This window comes from Parus major, chromosome 2 (genome assembly GCF_001522545.3).
Source record: "Parus major isolate Abel chromosome 2, Parus_major1.1, whole genome shotgun sequence".
Taxonomy (NCBI): Eukaryota; Metazoa; Chordata; class Aves; order Passeriformes; family Paridae; genus Parus; species Parus major.
The window spans coordinates 108,246,877-108,271,211 of record NC_031769.1 but is presented as its reverse complement, the minus strand read 5'-3'; the positions used below and the strand labels follow the sequence as shown (position 1 = coordinate 108,271,211).

Sequence of the window (24,335 nt, the reverse complement as noted above, 5' to 3'; positions counted from 1 at the left end):
ATGGTGGACTTGACATTACTCTCAGATTTCAGCCACTGGCTTGGCTTTCCTAGTAGGGCTGTATTATTCAGAATAAATTTTCAGCGTATTTCTTTTATTGCTGTATCTGGCACACAGATTTTCTCTCATCTGTGATTTTTCCTGTTCCTTTCGTGTTAGAGTACATAATTTAAAATTTGGACAATACTCCTTAAAGTAAAGTAATCTTTCTTGGGTATTCTGCAGTTTAATCATCTCTTTTTTTGTTTGTTTGTTTGTGTGTGTGTCTGTTACAATTTCCTTCAGGGATACTGCTGGCCAGGAGCGGTTCCATACACTTAGTACCAGCTATTTCCGTGGTGCACAAGGCTTTGTTCTTGTATATGACATCACAAATCTGAAGAGTTTTCAAAGTATAACCATCTGGATGAATGACATATATGAGGTAAATATATCTGTCAGTGGTTGGTTGCTTAATGAAGGTAATTAGTGTGTCATTTTAAACGACTGCATGAGATGTATTCTTCTTCCTGTATGTTTCTAACCAGAATTTCTTGCATTTAACTCAGCACACAGTGTGATAGTAGAATTACTGTCATCTGAAATTGGAACCTGGTTTATATTTAGACAAGCCCATGTTGATGGAGGAATGTTTTCTGAAGTACTTCTAAAACATAGATTCCAATCCCTCTTTGTGCATGTTGAGTTATTGTGTGCTTGTCACTGGTGTGGCATTGCATAGATCAGTCTGCATGAGCTCATCCTGGGATTTTAATTAGATTCCATATCAAAACTCCATATCACAGCCAGTGATTTCCCTTTCCTAATTTCATTACTTCAGTGTAGTTACCTCATCCCAAGATCAAAGGAATTAAATATCCTCTTTGTCCTTGCTGGATATTCCTTGCGAAGATGATTTCAAGAGGGAGGAAGTTGGATGGGAAGCTGTTTGGTTAGCTCAGCTGCTCATGGTGCTGCAGCCAGAAATATGTACTTTCATGTGACATAGGAAGTGATTCAACAGCACATGGCTGCCAGACGGGGTATGTGTTCCCACTGGAGCTTGTCAGAGCCCTCTGTGCCTCACTCTGACTTCCTAATGTGGTAGAAAACTCACAGAAAATGAAATTGAGTGGTTTTTCTGATCTATCAGTGAGTTTGAGAGGCTCATAGAAGGGTCTGACACTTATTGGAGCTGGAGTAAGATAAACAGGTAGAGTAGGAAGACCAGAAGAAGAATGTCTGGAAACAATGTGAAGGGAGGGAGGAGTGGGCAAACCTTTAGACCCAAGATCATTCAGCTGACTGTAACCCTGTATTCCAAGTCTTTTTTGGTCGGTCTTTCTTGATGTGTTCTCTATTAGATAAAGGCAAGGCAGTTTTAGAATAGAATAGTTCAGCTGTAAGGGACCTTCAGTGATCACCTAGTCCAGCTGCCCAACCAATTATCATCTAGTCCAGCTGACTCAAAATTAAATTATGTTATGAAGAGCATTGTCCAGATGCCTCTTAATTTGGCTTGGGGAATTGACCATCTCCCCAGGAAGCATATTCCAGTGTTTGACCACCAGGAAAGAAATGCTTCCCAATGTCCAGTCTGAGTATCCCTGGCACAACTTTGAGCCATTCCCATGTGTCTCCTGTCTTTTGATACCAGGGAAAAAAAGATCAGTATTGTTCTCTCTACTTTCCATCCTGAGGAGGCTGTCAGAGCAGTGTATTGCCCCTCAGCAGTAGCACAGCAGCTTGTAGTTAGTATGCATGTGGAAGTTAGTGTAAGAATACGAGCAAGGTAGTGCTCTCCATTGATCAAAATCAAGTAAAGTTTTGGGCTTTTTTAAATACTCTTGTGATTAGATGCAGATGGATGGGAGAGTTTGCCTTGAGAAAGGAGACTTGAAATAAAACCATCAAATGCATTATTTTCTCTCTTCACAGCTTTAGTGTACAGCTGAATTAATGAACTACACATGATCGTATATCCAATAATATATATAATATATACATGGGGTATCTTATACCCTTAGGAAAACATTACATTCACATTATCTCATTTTTAAGAACATTACTCTGGTGACCTAGTACATTATTGTTCTTGACCTTAGAGCCATCTTAAAAGTCTTAGTGGCAACAGTGCCTAACTTCACTAATGTGTTACAAAGGAGATTTGATGACACAATATTCTTACTGGCTTGTCTGCACACACTTTAAACTAACATATCTATTTTATTATTTTGTTAAGAAAAACATGTGCCTTTCTTCTGTTGGCAAAACAAAAGTCACAGCTAGATATGCCACTGGTTGTACAGTTTCATGGTTAATAAAGATTTAGCTCAGCAAACAGTATGATAGCAGGTTTGCTGTTACCTGAAATTAAAAATGTAGATTATCTGCATATATCCATTCCTATCTATCTATCTATCTATCTATCTATCTATCTATCTATCTATCTATCTATCTATCTATCCATCCATCCATCCATCCATCCATCCATGTATATTTCATCATAAAATATTGTTCTGACTTCACACTGGCCCCAAAGGGGTCATTTTGTCCTCTCATCTTCAATTAGATCAACAGGATGATTAATTCAGTAGGCTACAATGCACTGGCATAAACAGAAAGAAGGTATCAGGGCTGTATGGCTAGGGTGGAGGGTGGGTTGGGTCTAGCTCCTGTGACCACCATGCGGGTTTAGGTCTGCTGTAGTCAATCAGGAAATGATACCTGCACAAGCCTGCTCTCTGTTTGTGATGTTTTAAAAGCTTTTGTGTGAATGTACTCAAGGTAGTAATGTTTGGACTGTTTAATCTTAACCCCTGAAGGTACTTTTGTTTAAAGTTTAAAAAATGGAAAAATAATCTAAAACAATTTCTAGGAATGTAAATTGCGTGATTAATTGTACCAATCTCAAAACTAGCAATTAGTGTTGTAATAGAGCTAGATAGTAATAAAAAATTTAATTTAGTCCTAGTGGGATATCAATTTCTGAAGTGTCTTGGTGAAAATATATGGGGCTGTTCATTGCAAAAGAAATGCTTTTAAGCAATAACTGTTAAAACACAGGACATTTCATGAAAATTAATTACTTCCTGGAGGTCGGTGACATTCCTTGCATTTGCTTTGGTCTGTGAATGCAAACCAGTTTTTAATTCCCTACAAATGCCAAGAATCAAAATGACTGTTTCTAGAGCACCATTTAAAATATGCAAGCATAGAAAAAATAAATAATTTTTAAAAAGGGAAACAGAGAGAATACAGGTTTCACTAAATACCAGATTATTAGGTAATGTAAAGCTTACATCTGAACCAATCAGGTCAAAAAGGAATTTCTGAGTCAATTCAGTTATTACATTATGGTCTCATTTTTTAGTTCTTTGTGCATAAAGATTTTAAGAAGAAAGTTCTTTAACAATCTGTTCAGTGTGCTAAGCCATTTTTGCACCAGTTGAAAATAACAATCCAAGAAATTTAGCATTCTTAAAAACTCCCATTGATTTTATAAAAACTGGACAGTCAGTGCAATTACAATAAGATTAGCAGTAATGTTCTCATTGTATTTCAGTTAGTTTATGTGTGGAATACAGCAGCTTTACTATTAAAATTGAATTATTATCCAAGGAAATACAAGACACAAAGATGCTGCCATATCTGTATTGCAGTAAAATTTGAGTTCAGAACTAGATGAAACTGTAACATGACTGTACGTTTTAAAAGCTTACTAGAAGAATATACTCACTCACAGATTAATATCTTGGAACATTATTGGCAAGTCCAATATAGCAGTATTGGATTTGTAATGCATTCATTAGGAGGATGATAATTGCAGGAAGATAATTTTAGAACTGGAAACCATTCTTTATTTGTAGGATTTCAGGGTATGTCAAATTTATTAAAGTGCTCCTCCTGCTAACATGGCTTTTAGTTACTGTGTGCTCCTATTCTGAAAGGTTGATGCTATTTGGCCTTTGAAAATTAAATAAATGCAAGCAGCTGTGTACCAAATCCATTTGCAGAAAACAGTTTTTTCCAGGATGTTTTGAACAAGTATCCAATTAACACTGGCAAAAGGTTCCTCACAACAGAGTGGTTCAGATACTCAAATAGGTGCCCAGAGAGGATCACTTAAAGGAGCCACTTAAAACTCCATTCAGCAGGGTCTTGAGCAATCTGATTTTGAAGTTGGCCCATCTTTGAGAAGGGGACTAGACCAGCTGACTTATAGAAGTTCTTGCCAGCCTAAATCACTGCATTATTCACATGTGGCGTCTGGGTCTCCAGAAATTGTTGACATAGATGGTAGGTCTTAATTTACTTCTAAATACCTTGGACTGCTTTCAATTGTGCTAGTCTCCTGGTGTGGCCGTGAGAGTTGGTGATACCAGCTCCTAACAATTATGTCTGTGCTGGAAATTGTCTGCCATGACAGAATTTTCTGCATGGAGAAGATAATTTTATTTTCTTGTGCAAGTCTTGGTGACAGTAGTTGAGTGTTTTTAAAGACATAAACCATCTATTTGTCTTACCTGAAGAAGTGACCCCTCAACCAGGATATGAACTGTGTGAATTGTTGAGTTGCTGCCATTTCTGCATAGTGCCCTTTTTTGGTTTGGTTCCTCTGGTGCTTTTGGGAAAACTAGACTGTCTTTCAGTGTTTCTGCATCACACTTAAATAAAAGCAGCACAGCAAAATGCTTTACAAATGTAAATTAGTTTGATTTGAAACTCTTCTGAGTTTTTCTTGCTCAGATGGGAGAGCTTGATGTCAAAAGATCAAATTGTCCCAGTTCATAGATAGGTTTATTGTTACGGCTCTGATTAGAACTTAAAAGTCTTGCTCTTGTCATTTTACTAAATGGGTTTGTGTGTAGCCCTAGGTTGGTTTTGGGATAAATTGGTTTATATATATTGCATTCTAAATTTACTAATAGACAAATAAATGTTACCATTCATTTGTTTCTACTGAAGTCCTGGAAACCAGGTATTTGTAACTGAGGTCATAAGGTGGTGCTTGGAAATATATGTGGAAAGAGATGTGTTTGGCAATCCTGATATAAACACTGCCCATGTGATACCTTTAAAGAGATTCTGAGGACAATCTATTTCTAAGAAATTGTTCTTCACTATTACAAAGAATATGTTTCTAGTGTCATTGTCTAATGGTAAGAAGAAGAAGTTTCCCAGTTTTATGGCTTTCTCCAGCTCTGCTTTCATCTTGATGTTTGACCATGTGCATCTTCTTTAAATGTGAAAAACTATATTAATGCTGCATTTCTTCTTCAAACACAAATTATTTAAGAATTTCCACAGTGTATTTATCAGGTATGGGTTCTCAGCTTCACTGTTTTGACCTACAAATAAACTTCTGTTGCCTTTTCCATCTGTAATTAATGAGTATCAATGTCATGCAGCCCTTCACAACTCCCCCCTGGAGTTGTGGTGAAGGGACAAGTTGGTGTTCTGAAAGATGTATTCCTGGACAGATAGATTTATACGAGGAGTCTCAGTGAGCTCATAATCATCATAGTCAGTTTGCTGCAGGGGAGGTTGGGATTATTCTTGGTAGATTCTGTGTTCACCATTTAAGAGGTGGAGGGATAGTTTTTTCCAATAACCTGTAAGTACAGATATGGTGTAGTTTTCTTACAGAAAAGGTGTCTGCTACTTTTCATACTCACATAAATTCACAGCACTTCTGGAAAATAAAAACTGTAGGGGAAAAAAAGACCTAACATTTGAGAAAAACCCCACCCAAATCCCCAGACAAATTATAAACAAAATGGATGAGCAAGATATTTTTGCTTTTGCATTTTTGATTTCTGTTAATAGCCTTATAGTCAGGTTGTGTATTTCCCTGGCTGGGGGGACATTAAGCAGTGGGGTGAAGGGCATGGTTGGCTGGCCCCTATCAGTAGTGTGCTGCAGAGACTGTGGTACTGTGATGTGAGTGTCCAATGTTCCAAATCCAGGATGTGGCACTGCTGAGTTTGTGGCTCTGCTGCTGCTCCCTCCCGTGGCCACTGCTCAGAGCAGCCTGGCTCCTGCTGCTGCCAGATCAAGCTGCCTGGGAACCCAGTGGAAGAAAAACCCTTCTGCAAAAACCTGGTGGCTCCAAGCAGTGCCAAACACTTGAGAAAACTCAGTCAGTTTCAGGAAATCTCTTGGCTCCAATTTTTTCAGAGAGATACAGTGATGATGTTTTCCTTTTCAAAATAAAATAATGTACGTAGTCTCCAGGTTAAGATTATATTTATTTTAACCTTCAGTAAAATGTGAAATTTGAAATGTTAAAACCCAAAGAAAAACTGAGAGAGTGAACCAAAAATCGACATTTTTGACATACCAGGCCAAAACTCTATCTAGAAAAAAATCCTTTTTGCCTTGATGAAATTTTTAATAGTATTCTCCATAATATGGGGAAAAAATGTTTCCTGACTCTATGAGCTTACTCAAGTGCTGACTTGCATAATAGGATTTTAACAACTGTAAAATAACCTTCATCTTTTTAGCTATAGATTTTGCATTTGGAAGGCTTATTCCTGGGCTATAAATAACAGAGTATGAGAATATACAGCAAGCTTTTGGAAGCACTGAAAAGCCATATTTTTGGCCAGTTCAAATCATCAAAACCCATGCAGTTTTTATGCCAGCTGAGCACATGGTCAAACTTCTGCTTAGTTGTGTTGACTTATTTTTTTAAGGCATCATACATAATCAGTTTTCAGAATTTAAAATGGACATCATTTTGACTAACAATCTTCAGTTTTCTAAATGCAAGAAACTGCAAGATACTATCTTTTAAAAAGGAGTACTATAAGTGCTTTGGTGGAGGATCTAGACAAATTGCAAATACATTAATACATTATATTGATGTAGAAATAGTAGTTGTTTGCAAAAGTAAATACTTTGTGATTGGTAGTACTAATCAATACTTGCTGAAAGTACCTCAGACCTCAGTTAAGTTCTGATACTATTTGAAGCTGTTTAGAAGGAACATTCCTACTGCAAAAGTTTGTGCTGTTTATATAGAAATTAAGTTACAGAATTAATTCAGTGGGTTTGTGCATGCAGTATGCAAGTATTTCCCTCTAACCTTTAACTGCAGAATGAAATCAAATGTCACTTGTAAAACCTTCATCAACCTTCAGTCTTCTTCTGAATTAAAAGTTGATTATATAATTGTCTATTTACCCTATTTTGGGACTGATGTATGTGATTTTACATAGGAGAGCCACTGATCTTAATGAGTGAAGCTTCAGTGCATTCTTAAACAGCCAGCATTTTGGTCTGTTAATCCAGGTTAGATTGATTCATTATTTTAGGCCTGTACTTCATACTCTTATGAAATTTACTTCATTTTAATAAGCTGTGGGGATGAAATAAATCTAGATGACTCTAAGAGGAGAATGGATTAAAAAAAAAAAAAAAGAAATAGTGTTCCTTAATATTAAATTGTTCCTACTGATAAAGTCTTCAAATAGTTGTAAAAGCAGAAATAGACTAAAAATAGTATTCTGACATCCTTTAATGAATAAAGGTTTTTCTCTGTATGGTTGTGATTGATTTTGTCTAATGGCAAACTTAAAAATGTTAAGGATTTGACAGAGATCAGAGATTTCATCAAAGTCCCTGTAGAGAGATCTGCAGCCTGAGACCAGACTTTTTGACTCATCAGGGAAGCTGTGGGAGCATGTACCTCCAGAATAAAAGCCATGGTATCAGGCTACAGTAGCTTTAATTGTTTGTAGGTTTGAGACCCTCAATGTCCTCCGTTTAAGCACCAAAAGTGATTTTAAATATTATGATTTTCACAACAAATTAGTTTTCAAATTTCACATGCTGTTGCAGAACTATTCCCTTTCCTTGTCATTATTCCAGTTGCATATAGTTACAGTGACTTATCTTAAAATAACACTGATGCTAAAAACCCAGTGCATTTCACAGTCATCATGCATGTGAGTGGATTAGAGGAACAGAGAAGGAGACAAGGTCAAAAAGGTAGATTTTTCTTCCTTTTGAAATCAATGAGGTTTTAAAATTTTACTTCATTAAAAGTCTATTGCCTTCTTCCTAGTGTCTTGGAATAATCAGATTTTTATGTTGAATTTGAACACTTTGAAAGTAATTTTACTGTCTGTGTGCAACAGTGAAGTACAGAGAGGTGCTCTTTCAGGTGCAGCAAATTCCTGCCTTTTTACTTGTGAGTGCTGGATGTAGACCAGAGTCATATGCTAATCCATTAATCTATTACTTTAAGGAGGGCAGTGCCTGTGAATTCAGGGCATTTCCAGTCATTTTAAAGCCTCAAGATGGAGCATTCATCAGAAGATGGTGCCCATGCACCTTATACTTTATATCTTATAAAAGGGGTTGGAAATTACACGTGCACTTCTAAATAGCTTCTTTCTGCTCTTTGCATTCTTTCTGTTTTCCTCCAAACCCCAGTAACTGGTGGAAAATATTTGCACATATGAAGGTCATGGCAGAATTTAGCCTTTACTTTCAAGGAAATGGTGTGCTGAAGGTTAGTGTGAGCTGAAGGTGAAGGGCTTTTGTTGTTTGCTTTTTTCTTACTTGACACTTATTAATGCTGGTTCTCTTTTAGAAAGCAGGTGATGAAGTGGACGTAATACTGTTGGGCAACAAGTGTGATAAGGAGTCAGAACGGGTAGTTCCAAAACAGAAAGGAGAAAAGGTATCTTTGGTACTTTCTTTGGGTCCTCCTGAGTTTCTTAGTATGTGACTGAGCTGTTAAACTGAAAGTGGTAAAAAGCTTCTGAATTCTAAAAGTTCTATTAGGACTTGCTCTAGAAGAACAGTTGTGGAGTTCTGGAGAGTTAGAAATATATTAAGTAATTCCTAGCTGATCTCTTTAGAATACCGGTTCTTTTAAATGTTAAGATGTACTTTAAAAGTTCTACAGAAATCTTAGATAGACTGCAGAAATATATATATATATATATATAACAGAATATATATACAACAGAAATCTTATATAGACTGCATTTTCAGAGTACTGTTGTAATGTGTAATATTAAAATGCAATACATTCTGCATAATTTTTCTGATACCACACATCACTGATGTTTTTGCTACAGTCTGACTATAAAGAATATTCTGTCAGCCTGTGTAAAATGATCTCCATTGTCTGTGAAGAACCTTAAATAAGACTGGACAGATATTGGACATCCAGCTCCCCAAAACTGCGTATGTAATATATAGTTGAAACTACAGTAGAATTTCATGCTGACCACGGGTAGGGGAAGAACTTATTACATGGGGAGTGTTGTTCTAAAAGGAATAGCAAATGTCTCTCACTGTGAGCCAGTGAGGAAATTCAGAAGCTATGCTATGATGGAAGAAATTGAGATAATAATTAAATATTGCAGGAGTGTGTATCCTATATACCAGTAAATTTTGCTACTGCAAACTGTATGCATCTGTTCTCTGGAACTTGGCATTATCCTCCTGTTATGCTTTCAGGCATGGTGAGTCAAGCAGGATGTCTCACATTTAAAGAAAAACACTCTGATAGCTTCTTGCCAATTATATAATTCCAGATTAGGGAACTTTAAAATATAACATCACCTTTTGGACAACATTACACTCCTGAGATTTCATAGTTCACATGCAAGATGCTTTCAGTGTTAATTTACCATGTCTGTGTACAAGGAATAAGGTTGCTGAAAAATACATGTTGTAGTCTCACACAAAGGATGCACTGTCAGAAACCTAGAGAGTCGCTGGATACATGTGCACCAGAGGGCAGCAGCAGGGTTTTGCATGGGTATTAACCATGACATTTTCTGACTTCTGGGTTCTTAACCATGCAACCAAAATTCCTCTTAATGTAGTATTTTGTTTTTTCAGAAACAAATCATTACCTCCTCCGCAATGAGTCTGTTTTCTAGATTTCCCCTGTGTTTCGAGGCAAGGCAACTCTTCTGTTACACTGTTTCTTCTTTTAACATGATTTAGCACATGAGTGCTAAAGGATCTGAATGTGCTGGAGAAAGATTCCATTAGCAGTGAGAGAGACAGTAATTGTCCTCTCACTCTAAAGAAGAAAATATCCTTATTAAGAGGGGAAAGCAGTTTGATTCTAACTTTGAGAAATAATGATTTGCCGTTACATATTTCATATTACCCTGATAGTATGAGCTTTAAGTATTGTTTTGTTCAGTCTCTTGCACAGAGGAACTCTAGATTCCCTGGGAATCTCATAATCTATATTGGCATTTCTGTAAAAATCTGTTATAACTGAGTGGCTGTTGTATTTAATTTCATTTCAATTTAATGCTGAGAATATTTTTTGTTTCTTTGTGTACAAAATCATGTAATAATTAATTTTGTACAAACTTAGGTAAGTGCGATCACTCAGAAATTGAGATATTTAATTTTAACATTATGAAGTATAATTTTCTTATATTAATTGCTTCTTATTCATTTTGATAAAAATTTTAACTCAGCCTTCTTGGGGCTGTTCACCCCCCAATATCATTATCTTTTTCATTGAAAGATAAAAATGCTGAAGGTTGTATGACTTGGTAGAATGTGGTTGTTTTTCTCCTATCAAATCTTTCTAACAGAAAAAGCCAAGTAAAATCTTCTTGCTTTTTTTTTTTTTTTTCTTTTGCTGTCTTCATAACTAAAGCTGATTTATAGTTTCAAAGCTGATTTTTCACGTGTAATAGACCTCTGTACAATTTCAGAATATTTCAGACATATCTCTCTGATTCAGCACTAAGAAATCATACCAACACTTTCCTAGGAAGCAGTATTAACATTACCTATTTTATTGTTGTTGGTAAGATATAAGCTTATTTCACACAAGTTCTCCAAACTCCAAGGATATTATGAAATATCATTTCTTAGCAGCATAATTCCCACAGGTTTGTAAATGTATTTAGGTATTTTATTTATGGATCTGTTTAAGGTGCTCCCAAGGAAAAAAAGTAGTTCTTTGAATACACCTTTCTGTTGTCTTTCTGAGAGGGTGTAGCCAGATATGTGTTCATACTTTCAACTGCTTTACCACTGGACCAGTGGGGGTTTTTCCACTGAGCTATATTTTTGGAGGACTTGCTTGCCACAGAGTTTAGCAGTATGCAGGGTAAAGTGAAAAAATACTGACATTAATCTTCTGTGACCAATATTGTGCACATGTAGAGGAAATGGGGGTGCATTGATAGATGTAGTAGGCTATGTAGTAATATGACACAGAGAAGGCTCAAGTATTCAAGGTTTTTTGTTCGATTTGATTTGATTTTTCTTTTCTTTGGTCTTCACAATCAGAGCTTGCTCCCAGGCCTCTGCAGGTGCTGGCATGGTTTGGGAAGGAGCAGGTCAGCCAGCAGTGGGAAAGCTTTGGATTAGAAATTGCTTTGGAAAGTTGTACATGCATGTAGACATGATGAAGTTCGCCCAGTTGTGCTGAAAGGGCTGATCATTGTGATTTGAGCCACTATCATTCAACTCTGAAAAATCATGGTGGTTGGGAGAGATCCCTTTTGACTAGAAAGATGCCAGCATGATGTGTATCTTCTAAAAAAGGCAAGGAAGAAGATTCAGGAACTATAGGCAGCCTTGCCTCAGTCACATTGTTCGGCATCTTCATTGGTGATTTGTCTGATGATAGAAGGTGATTTGCATGTGACATGAGATTAAGGGGTGTCACTGGCACCCAAAGGAGAGTAGGAGAACACCAGTTCTGTGGGATCTTGATAAACTTGGGAACTGGGTCAGCAGAAACATCATGAAGTTCATGAAATGCAAAGATTTGCACCTGTGATGGAATAATCCAAGGCATGAGTCAGTGCCCTGGTATGAAAGATTGATAAGTTACAGTGAACACCAGCTTGAACATAAGTCACCAGTATTCCTTCATAGCTTTAAAGGTGCTGGGCTACCTTAGAAGGATAATGTATGATAGATCTGGGGAGATTATTACCCCCCTTTCTTAGTGCTGGCAAAGCCACATGGAATGTTGTGTCCAGCTTTGGCTCTCCCATTTCAAGAAGGGTATTGAGAAACTGCAGCTGGTCCAGCAGACAGGTTTAAAGGTGATTAGGGTCTAGTATTCCATGAGGAGAGGGAGCTGGGTAAAAAGCAGGCTAAGGAGCAGTTACTGGTCTACAGCGACTGAAGTGACACTAAAGGAATGACAGAAATAGATTCTTCTCATTAGAGACAGACAATAAACAGAGGGGCAGCAAATCCTGGCTTGGGAGGTTCAGGTTGGACTTGAGGAGAACCAGTTGCACTAGAAGGTTGGTGTAGCCATGGAAGAGGGTCCCATAGAGGCTACAGAACCTCCAACACTGGTGGATTTCAAGACTTTTGTAGGCAAAGCCAGGGCTGACCCAATATTGCGTGGGCAGTAGTCTCATTTCAAGTGGGGTTATCTTTCAAAATTATTTCTGTGATTCCATGATAAAAAGGGTTGGTTTGCGTTCATCAGAGTTTGTACACAAGTAACCTTTAGGAACCTGTTACATGATACAAGGAAGGAAAAGGGATATTTAATAGTAGTTTCTGTGTACTTCACAATCAGGAAGCCAGTTCTCTTTATTAGCCCAGTATTCTTTTATTGTTTGTATTTTTATTTATGAACTCTTATGCATTATTGTTTTGTACTGGCAATAGGTCAATGATCTTAACTTCCTGTAACAAGTTGCTACAGTACGAAAACCAGTTCCCAGCAGTCCACTGAGTTTCAGAATCCCATATGAAGTTATGAAGTGGTCTCTGTTTAGTGAATCAGTTAGATCTCATCTTTATTTACAGAACTACATTTTCTTGTAGCATTTTGGAAAGAAACCATTTTGCTTACTTTTTTTTTTTTAACCTTTAGTGTAATCTTTATTATATTTTGACTAAAATTTTGAAATCTGATTATAATACATGTGTATTGTGTTGGGATTTTTTCTTCATGCCAACATATCTCAAAGTTATCTGTAACGGAAATACACTGGAAATACAACAACAGGAGTAAATTAAATAAAACCAACGAATGTAACGTCTATGCTGTCCTCCTAAGTATTTTCTCTGTTTGCCTTTTACCACAATGTCTTTTTGCATGCATACATTTTCTTTGCTTGCCTGTTAACTCTGTGCTTCTCTCTGTCTAGCATAAAGGAGCATCTCTTTTTTATATTTCATCATGCCACTTTTTTTCAACATTTTTTGTCATATTTTTATCTGCAGGCACTCCATTAGTTTCCTCTAAATAATTGCTTAGGAGACAGCTCATTTTCCAAATAAATCAAAACACTGAGAACAGACCCACGGGAGTTTATTCTTGTTATTTACAAGTAAAGATTGGTTAGAAAAGCTGTTTTGAAAACACAAGAATTTAAGAAGAATGTTTTAAGAGGCACCTGAAATTTATAAACAGAGAATGAATATAGAGTATTTTACTGAGCAATCATGTACTTAATTAGTGTTTCTATATTGTATAAGCAGTCAGAACACCTCCATATTTCTTGCTACTAGTATTAGGAACTGTTTTTTTTCCTGAAGAATGTTTATTCCATTTCTTACATTTGTTTTTCAGCTTGCTTGGGAGTATGGAATGCCATTTTTTGAGACCAGTGCTAAAGAAAATGTGAACATTGAGCATGCATTCTCAGTCTTGACTAAGGAAATCCTGGAAAAGGTAGGCTTCTTTCCTAAGGAGGAAGAAAATGGGAGATTTTTCTTGGCAGATTGGATAAAGTTGTAACTACAGAACAGTTTAAGCAAAACAGAGCTGATGCTGGTTTTGCCTTATGGAGTTAGTATTTTGGGCCAATCCTGTACCTGCAGGCATACAGAGGAGAAACATGGGGAGAAGAAGAAGAGAGTGGGACTCTATTGTTGTGAATAGTGAAAGGAGAAAAACAGAAGAGGTGAGCAGGTACAATACAGTTCAGAGAGAAAGTGAAAATTCAGGAAGACTGTATTTGTGGCTTTATTTCCCATAGTTTTTTTTAAGGGAGTGGTTAACAGCTCCAGAGTAGTTCCACTTCTGTGCTAGGAAGATTCCTTTTTCCTTCTGCAGAGTGTGCACACAGTGAAGATGCTGCATCATGATGGAATCTGTGGAGCTTTTATGTTCAGCAATCAAATGTTTTATCCAAGGTTCATAGCTGTTTGTTTGGCTGATTTACACTAGTGCTTTTGAAGTTATCAGGGCCTAAAGATTTGACTTAATTAGTGGTAGAATCAATATTGTAGCTGTCAGAGTCAGCATCTCTAACTTGAGTGTGTTGGTTTAAAGGTCCTTACTCCTCAGAGTTGCAATTCTTTTGTAGGACTGAATTATTGTTCATTAGCTCTGAAAATGTTTTGCATTGCAATTTATTTTTAGGCAGTAGAATATTATTTTAGACATTAATAGATGTTCTTCATGCAATGTATTATCACTGTCATTCATCACCAATATTAGTTATACAAAACTAACCTTCCACTCCGAATACTCTTCAAGTCATAATAAAGATAAATGAGCAAAATTACTGACAAAGTCACAAGTCGCAGTGTTTTGATTAAGTAGCCATAGGGGATGGTCAGAATAATAGCTCAGGGTTGGACTGCTTCTAAATCAGGGTCCTGTCATACTACATAGTAACACAAGCTGTAGTTGGTTATTTAGGGGGAGGAAAATAAAGGGCAAGAAAGATTTTGGTTGCTTTAACATGAAAATGAAGCTCAGCAACTGAACAGTCAAATACTGTTTAGAACAGGAGGATAATGGCACGTCCTTGAGTTCCTGAGCTTGGAAAACTGTCTCAAGTAAGATAATTCTGATTTTGTTTTAAATGAAAAATGTCTAGTGTAAATAGAGAATATATTGTTAGTATGAAACATGAAAACTACAAAACAATAACTATGATCATAACTGCTGCAAAGACAAATACGTGTGAAGTGAGCATTTCTGCAGAGTGTGTTTGGATGATATCTAAGAGAATTCTCTGTACATGCAGAAATGGTGTTTGGGTATTTTTCATATTGAGATTGCCTGTATTTATTTTACAGTAAGTGAAACTTCAGTATTCCTACTCACCTTCATGCAAATTCATGGGGTTTGTGGTGTGGACATGGGAAAAAAATTCAGACCACATTGAATATGTTATATTACTGCTTGGTTTTAATTAGAACTGCTTTGAACAGTTGTATGCTGTGTGTGTGTATGTGTGTGTGTGTGTGTGTGTGTGTGTGTTTGGAAAACAAGCCCATGAGAGTGTGTCATACTTGTTTGTAGTAATGTTTCACCTTTGCTAAAAATATTTTGAATCCTGATAAGGCATCATGTACCATTACTTTGGTGTATAATTTGCCATTTTCAGTAAAATGCATTTGTTGATTTAAACAAGAGCCCCTTTAGCCCAATTGGTTTTACCACTGGCCTGATAAGAAAGCATTTGCTGGAAAAAAAAAATCTACCATACAGTTTCATCATGGTTTTCAGGTTCGACAAAATAATTTGCCTGTTCACAAAACTGTGAAATCTGAATGTAGTACTTGAATTTTAACTTCCTCTAACTGATGAAATTTTGGAGAATGGAAAATGCAGTAGCAAGTGTGACTAGTAGCTGTGAAAAATTACATGATAGATGCCAGTCTGAGATAATTTCAGTCACACATCCATTTGGTAGTGGTGAAATACGTGTTTGCTGATTGTAAAAAGGAGATACAGCTTTGCACAGTGCTTTGGCCCAAGGAACCTATGCCTGGGGATATCGGGCCTCCCTGCCCTCTGCAATGGACCATCTGTCCCAGACAGATGAGATGCTTCACTGCAAGCACATCACTGCTTTCCCAGTCCCACAGAAGAAAGGAACTCCCTAGAACAGTCTATTATGGCCATGCTTTTGGGAAGTGCATGAACCTTATTCAGAGATAAGATAAATAATCAGGGCAGGCTGGCAGGCAGTAGACCATTCTCAGATCATTGCAGTAGACTGTATTAATATAAGGAAATCTAGGACTTCTTATGTACATTCTTGCTTGTTATTTGCTGTGGACATGACCTTAGTAACTTAATTTACACAAAACTCTCCTATAGATGGGGAAGTTTGATGTCCAGAGTTATAGAGCACATACAGAAGTACCAAGCTTCTTGATTCTTTCAAAATTTAGATCAAGTTGTGGTTCAGTGGTGGATTGAGGAAAGAAAAATAATTAAAAGTTTCATATTAAAGACATTTAAACAATGCAAAACAAAAAAAGGACAAGTGTTTCAGTGTATTGTCACTATTTTGTGCTGTGGTTTCCCATCTCTTCTTTTGTAGTTCGTCTTGTAGTGGGCTTAAGGGAGAGAGAAGACTTCTGTATCCCAGTGACCTGGATAACTAAAGTGCTGCTTGAGCTTTCAGATGCTTTCCATCTCAGCCATTCTATGCTGGGTGTTGATCCTGCAGCTCTAATTTACATGGGCAGTCTCATTAAAACCACTGGATGTGTTTTTGACAGCTTACATTGGTAACAGCTAAGGATTCATGCTGTATTTCTGAGAACTCGTAATTTTCAAACCAATGAGTTAATAATAACTGAATGCAGTACTTGAGTTTTAACTTCCTCTGACGGATGAGTTTTTGGAGAAGGGCAGTAATAGCCAATTTGATTGTATTTGAAAGGCTGCAGTGGAAATAAATGTTAATGACATAGATTATTCCAGGAGTTTGCTTAGACATGTTGACAAATAACAGTATTTTATTTATTCATGATTCTCATGAATCTCATATACGCCTAAACCTGTTCATTAATAGATGACAGCTGTTCTTTGACAATGCTTCTGGTTGCCAGTGAACTATTTGGACGTGTGAGTCAGTCCTGTAAAAACTACCAAAACCAGAAAAATACCACCCAGAATGCAGTTAGAATTTGCTCTTTTGTGTTCTTTGGTTTCATGCCTGGCAAGCAGTAGTGTTCTCAAGTAGATTTTTAAAAAATTGATACAAGCCTTTGTTTATGTCCTTTTGGGTGTGATTGTTGGTATTTTTCTAAACTAGGATCAGGAGAGAACTCTGTTAAAAAAAAAGGAAATAAGAATGGAGTTATCACCTTTTTCTGAAAACTGCAATAAAACTAACTAAAACTTATATTCTGCCTACCTCTCAACAGTGATTTACTACTAAGATTATTTTAATCATGTTAAATAAACATATATCTGCTGAGTTGAGAACAGTGAAAATCCATTTAAGACCTTGCCCTGTGCTGTTGAGAGTAACATCTAATGGTTAACAATTGGATGTCATTTGAAATGAACACTCAGAAGTAGCAGGCCTCAATTTTGTTCTTCCTTCATTTCTTTACATCTCTTTCCTATGGCAACAAGATTGTTGAGATTATACTGGGTTTTCTATTCCTTTGCTCTTAAAGTACCTTTGGAACTTGTTAGCTGATTTTAAACAAATTTAACAGATCAAACTGAAAGATAGTTAAGTTCCTGAGTAGTTCTTGAAATAAGGTGAGAGGCAGAGTACTCTGCAGAAGGAAAGTCTCCAGCATTAGTTCATAGAATATTAGAGACCACAGAGAGACTGAAAAGTGCTTCAACCAGCTACTCCAGCTGGAGTTTGCATCAGAGATATCAAATTTAATTCACTTCAAGACCCAAATCCATAGGAAATCGGATTTCATTATTGCTGAGGTTCATGGAATTGTTAGTTTGTCTAAAAGATCCCTGTGTCTCCAGCAGTGCATACTCAGTGTTTCTTTATTATCCTTAGTCATGCATGGAGCCCCAGGCTTTATTTGCCCTTTATTTATCTTGTACTGACCACAGAATAATAATTCCTTCGAGAGGTTTTTTATAATGCATGTTCTGCTGTACTTTAGATCCATTTTAGATTTTTATCTCCTTGACTTTCTTAGTAACATTAGGTATATTCAGTATTGCACATGTGGGAACCAAGGTACAGATTAAAGCAGAGAGGATAAATGGTACCAACTCACTTTGTGCTGGTGCAGTGTAAGGCAAATTTAACTACGGTTATTTAATTTTTTTTAAAAGTCTGTTCTGGACATTGAATGAGCCAGATATTCTTCTGGAAACAGTAGCATATAATTAGGTCATGTAAATCAAAACTTAATCGCAACATCTGTGTATAGGGGATGAGATTCATTTTAGCATGCAATCCTAGCAAGCTAAAATTTGCATGACTGGTGTGGTTGTCTGGAATCATCTCTATTCAATGGAAAGAGGTGAGTCTTTAAGGTAAAATTGTGTTTCAGAGGTGTCTTTCTCCCTGCATTGATTATGGAGGCCTCTATATCTCAACCTATATGTTTTCATATGATTCAAATTAAATTAATTAGACTCCAGGAGAACAAGTTACAGACTTGGCTTACTTCTGGCATTTGCTGCTTCTGCAGGATATTGACCTTGAAGACATATTGCTCTCTTAAATAGAGTTTTTATGATGCAACTATATTAAACCTCACCCAGATGATCTCTAGGGTTGAGGAACTAACTTCACATGAGATCCACAGCTGTCGGGAAGTTTGTGAATAACTAATTGCAGTACAACATTGTTACAGTCTACATGCTGGTAAGAGGAGAGGGAGATAGAGCCCCAGGCTTTGCCAGTGTGTTAGATGTTTTAGATATGGTGGAATAGCAGGCTTTGGGAGCAAGACTTTCACCTACACTCCTTGAGGAATATAGTCAGCAGCAGTTAGATCCTGCTGTGCCAGACCTCATGTCCTCCTCTCCTGATCCTGTACCTGTTCCCACAGTGATTGCCTTCCCTGCTAATATATCCCTAGCCCTTGCTTAAAATACTGCTTGTGCCATGTCCAGCCCATTGTGATTGTGAAACTACTCTCTTGCATTTTGAACAGGTAATTTGAGTTACAGAATATAGAGGAAATACATAAAAAGTGTCAGGACTATTAATAACTAAGGTCTCTCTTATGGCAGATCAGGCACTGAAGTCACATGGGACTTCGTTGCATGAAGTTCTCTGCCAGTCTTTGTCAACAATCACTGTTAAATATAAACAAAATTATTTCAGTAATTAAGTAGGATCATTTTTTAATTAGAGTAAAAATCCTCAAAATTTAAAGAAGTTATAAATAATAGTAACCTTAGTTACAGACTCTTTTGTTTGTTTCTCCAAAGCTTCTAATTTTTCAGCAAGCACTCCAGGTCTGACTTTGACCAGGGATATGATACAGATAAAGCAAAATCCTGTAATTATTCCAAACCCACAGTGACCCCCACTTTCAAAATAACTAAACCAGTATTAAAATATCAAAAACTGGTGCTGGAGAAGATGCATCCACCATTAATCTGAGTAGGTTTTCAGCAAGGAATGGGCAGCTGAGCTTAATGAAGATTTATGTATTTACTCATTAGAAACCTTTCAGAAAGGTTGTTGGGGTTTTTCATTACATTTTCCTTTGTATACCACTGTAGCTTTCTTGCCTTGATTAAAAAAAAAAAAAAATCAGTAACTGAGCCATCTTATCACAACTCTTGTGTCTAGGTATGTCTTGCATGCCAGTGATACAAATTCTGCTTTGAAGTGGGCAGGAGAGACAGCCAGAAGGGGAGTTTTAAGCAGGAAGTTTAAAATTAGCTTGCAGAGATGCCTGTCAGTTAGGTGAGACATGTCTGCTGTGCTATTTAACAGGAAAAACTAGTATTTGATAGCAGGAAGTTTCAACATCTTACTGAAATCACTGCAGGGTACAGCAGCATCTGTGTCTGTGGCGGTATTTTCAAAACCCCACTTTGCCCAAGATACTGAAGTGAAAACTCCAGCTTCTTGGTACCATTTTGGTTCTTTTCACCTTTTCACAGTCTTTTGCTGTTCACAGTTGTTTGTTGGCTGACTTGTGGGGCAGTGAGTTTCAACAAGCTGAGGTGAAATGTGAGCTGGATGTGTTAGTGTTCATGGAGCCCTGGAGGAGGAATGCTGCCAGCCTTGTTCTCACAGGTGGGAGAGATTTGCATACCTCCCTGCTGTAATTTTAGGAGAGGGGGTGCCCCACCTCTTCCAAGGCTTGGCTGAGGCTGAGTGCTATGTGGGATTACCCAAATCTAATCATTGCTTCAGGACTTTCTGTATCTCTTTATATTATGAATGTGCACTTTTTAAATGTGTGTGCAGCACATTTGCTTAAACAGATCCCAGACTCTTATTTGCTTCACAAAGACCCTGTATGGAAGAGTCTTACAAACTGAAGTGATTATCAGTAGTTAGCTTTTAAATGGATTTTTAAATGGATGTTCTTTATTTGTGAAGTGGTGGTTCTTGTCTGTCTGTCCTGGCTAGTTTGTAGATGAACTATCAAATAACGATTTTAGAGATTATACGAACTGTCGCATTATCAAGTATGTTTCACCATTCTTAATCACTTAGCAGTACTGAGGATCCTTGCTAAGGATATACAAACAGCTTACTTACCATCTAAAAGTATTATAAGTAGTAAAATGTTAAAGATGCGAATAAGTATCCAAGTGTTTAAGGAAATGTAATTTTCTCCCCTTTGACTGAAAGCATGAAGTTTGGTCTTGAAGTAAAATCTGCAACATCTTCAAATGCCCTGTTTCCTCTACATAAGTGAAACTTGAATTCTGAAACTGTTCGAATGGGGATTTTTCTAGAACTCTTTTACTACTTAAGCTGATTGTTTTCTTCTCAAGAAAAAGCATGGGTGAAACAAAACATATTTAGTTAATGTTCACAACAATTAATGCTCAATGTTATTTCTGGGTCTCAATTGAGTGAAATTAAGTTTCTTACTGTACCATTACCTTCCAAAGCTTTTATTTTCCCTTCAGAATCTTATCTCTAAACCAGAGTGGTATTTTGTTCCTTGAGATGACAAGGTTATGTTTGTGTACTTTTGATTCTGCCTTGCTCCCTTTTTTAAAAAGGTCTTCATACTTTTAATTTACTGTCTATGCTTGCAGACTACCAAATACTGTCTCTACCTAGCAGAAATCATATCTAATGTCTGTACCTCCCACAACTGTGTAAAAAGTTAAAACTAATCAGAAGCTATAAAGCTGCATGTTGTTATTTGTGGGAATTCTTAAGGGTAATAAAAATGTTTTGTCTCTTGATCCTTACCACCCAAAAAAATAAATAAATAAATTAAAAACCCAAGGGGAAAAAAAAAAAAAAAAGGAAAAGGGCATCTGATGTATTTCTTCATTATGTGGAGCATTCATTATGACAAGAATTCATTATGACAAGAAATTTCTAAAATCAGTAAGCCACGGTCTTCAGAAAGGCTAGTCAGACAGTATTTGCTAATAATTTTCCTGATGACATCTTCAGCATCCATCCTGGGGTTTAGACACTACAATACATTTCCTGCCCTCTGCTCCTTCCTCTATCCATCACTTTTGATCCCTTCCCAGATGTTTCATCTTCTCCCCCCAGCACCATGCACTGTGGAAGCCCCCCTGGGTCCCTGCAGCCTCAGGGGGGAATGAGCTCAGCCACTCTCTTTGTGGGGATGGCTCTAGCACAGGGCAGCCAGCATTCTGGAAGAGCTGGAACTATGGCTGCAAAAGAAAAAGGAAACAAATTCCATGCATCTTCTCCAGAATTTTAAATAGTGATGAATATTCTCAGCCAAAGAGGCATAAAGCTTATTTGTAGCAGAGGGGAGACTTTATATTTTGCCCTCGTTCTGGTGCCGTAATTTTAGGTGAATCTTTCTGGAAGTAGTCAATGTTCAACTACCCTGTGACTTTGTGTAAGTTTTCAATTCTGAATCACAATTAGTATTGTACTGCATGATGCCTTTTTTCCCTTCTTCCTTTCTTTTTTTTCATGTGCTTTGGATTTCATACATTCCAACTTCGATAGCTGTTATCTCTGGAGGCTTCTCTTTATTGTCAGACACGCTTGTTTATGGCTGTTGGGTTTGGGTTGAGAGAGGAATGTGGTGAATCCAGTGGTTGCACTTACTTCTCTGTGCTTAGTTGGTAAGCCTGCCAAGACACAGGCAACAGAGTGGCAGGTAGTGAAGTTGGGGCTTCCATTTTCCTGGGCATGTGACAATATTCTCTGTGTCTTTGAGTCCTAGTTCAGGGTTCAGTGTTCATAGTTGCAGAGAACAAGATTGTGACATGTTCTGCAATTGCACAACCGGGTTTGATTGTTTCTCTGGTCAACATTAATTATCTAGTTGAGCTCGTTGCTGAAAGGAAGAGTCCTGGTTTTGATGATTTTCATTTTTGTTATAATCTGCTTTTGCAATCAGTACATAAATGTTTTACAAGGGTGGAGTGCTATTTAGATAGTTTATCATGATAAAGACTGAACTGTTTCCATGTGGGGGTATTCCTGGTTATTAAATAGAGGCAAAAAACCAGAATTTTAGTGAATTTCACAAAACAAGTTTTATAACAGTTAATAGCCTGTGCCTTTTTTTAGTGAGTTACTGATTTTCTGTATTTCCTGATCCTTTCAACTGGACTTTTTCAACCGATGCCCAATACTTCAAAGATAAGGTTACTTAAGTGAAAATCAGCTAACATTGGTGTAGTCAACAGGAGAACCTGTACTTAAAGAACAGTTCATGTAAGTAAAGGTTTACAGGATTGGCATGTATGGTTTGTAGTGACTCCTCAAAAGACACTTTCTGTCACCTTCATATTTAGGGGAGATGTTTGAAGCAGCTAAAGAATGTAAAGATGCCAAGTAGGACTTGCATGGGCGTCAATTTCCATCTAATTTATTAGAAAACTTCAATCATTTAATTAAATATTCAAAGGAAAAACATATCCAGTGACTGCACCAGATATTTTACATTAAAGTATGTGAAAAAGCAAACTTTTCAACCGTTATGTTCTAGTTATCTTAATGAAGTATTTGCTTTTGTTTGTTTTTCAGAAATCCTGTGTATTACATGACTTAGACATTGTGTCTCTAAAAGAAACTAAGAAGAGAACCTGCTGTGCATTCTGAAACACTGTTTCTTATTCTGTTTTCTCTTCAGGAAATACCAAGTGTTACAAAGTTTTATATACATTATTGTTAAATACAAGGTTTTAAAAGTGAGCCACAAAAATAGTGTTTAGGCATCCTTTGCATTACACAGACTTTGTTATCAATTTTTTTATATGTTTATATTATATTTTCATATTTTTAATGTGAAGATAAAACAGTTGTCTGATTTTGGAATTATTAGATGTATCACAGGGTGACAGTGCTTGAATGCAATGATGTCTAAATGTATTAATTTTCTGTTATTAAAAAAACACTCTTCACTTCTTTTGTATGTGTTATTTATATGAGATTTGTAATACAATGAACATTGACATCATCACGTAATCAATCTTCTATATGAAATTATTTAATGTCTCTTTAAGTACTTGATATTTACTGCAATCCCATAAGACAAGTCTCAGAGAATTTTTGGCTTGGTTTCTTTTATACCCATTTCAGACACATACGTGCTACTTCAGTACCCTTGAATAGGGACTCTGCAAAGGTGATGCCTGAGAGAAAGGGATATAAAGATTGGTGTCATAGAATAGTTTGGGTTGGAAGAAAGCTTGAAGATCATCTAGTTCCAACCTCCCTAATATGGGGAGTGACACCTTCCACTAGATTGTGTTGCTGGACCTTCCAAAGAATTCAGAAAACATGGAACAACAGAATACCTCCAGTAATAATAATAATAATGTTTCTGTTATTTAAATTACATAATTCCTTAAAATAATTTATGCAGGTGTTAGCAGCATACCTGCATTTTCAAATGTTTTTTGTCACAAATGATCACAATAAAAGGCTTTTTTGATATTGTGATATATTTATGTTATTTTCTTAAAGTGTATATAGAGAAGGTATCTGATTCTGCTCATAGTAGATTTGTTTTATACAAACTTGTAATATCTTTAAAATCCATGGAAAATATTTAATTTTAAACAAGGGCAGAATCAGGATGCTGGTTACTTTTTCTTTATCAAAAGCAAAGCAAGCACAACTCAAGATAAGCAAAAAACAAACACAGGTTTGAGAAATCTGAAAAATTGTGGCAACTATACTGTCTTTTTTTATTGCCTTGCATAGGAGATGTGGTTGTTTTATCACCATTTATGAATGACTAATGCTGTTGTGCAGAATTGTGTTTTGATCCATCCCAGCACATCCAAAATAACTAACCCCACTGGCTTACTGTTTTGAAATGCCACTAACATTCTGAAATATGCTTGCTTCTTTTTTGTGGGCTGTTTGCAGATTGTCATAATATCAAAATATTATTAAATTTGTTATTGAGAAAGGGAGCTGAGCACATGGGACCAAAATGTGCCTGAGCATAGTGCCGGGTTCATGTGCCCCTACCCTGGTTAGTGTGCCTGCAGAAATGGTGCAAAAGGATAGTCTAGGCTGTGTATTTACAGC

The 24,335-nt window shown here is 36.7% G+C and overlaps 1 protein-coding gene across 4 annotated transcripts in view; it reads left to right on the top strand.

The window, feature by feature from the left end:
• Positions 1-23,738, top strand: part of LOC107200155 (ras-related protein Rab-10-like) — a 32,796-nt gene extending 9,058 nt beyond the window's left edge. The window contains exons 3-6 of one of the 4 annotated variants that reach the window (XM_015618233.3): positions 286-424; positions 8,585-8,674; positions 13,535-13,636; positions 22,821-23,738. In XM_015618233.3, coding sequence (XP_015473719.1) covers positions 286-424; positions 8,585-8,674; positions 13,535-13,636; positions 22,821-22,895 — 406 coding nt within the window. In that variant the 3' untranslated portion in view covers positions 22,896-23,738. Of the gene's footprint in view, positions 1-285; positions 425-8,584; positions 8,675-13,534; positions 13,637-14,020; positions 14,488-22,820 lie in introns of those variants that run through there. The other 3 variants (XM_015618232.3, XM_015618235.3, XM_015618234.3) reach the window with 3 other exon arrangements.
• Positions 23,739-24,335: the final 597 nt, after the last annotated feature.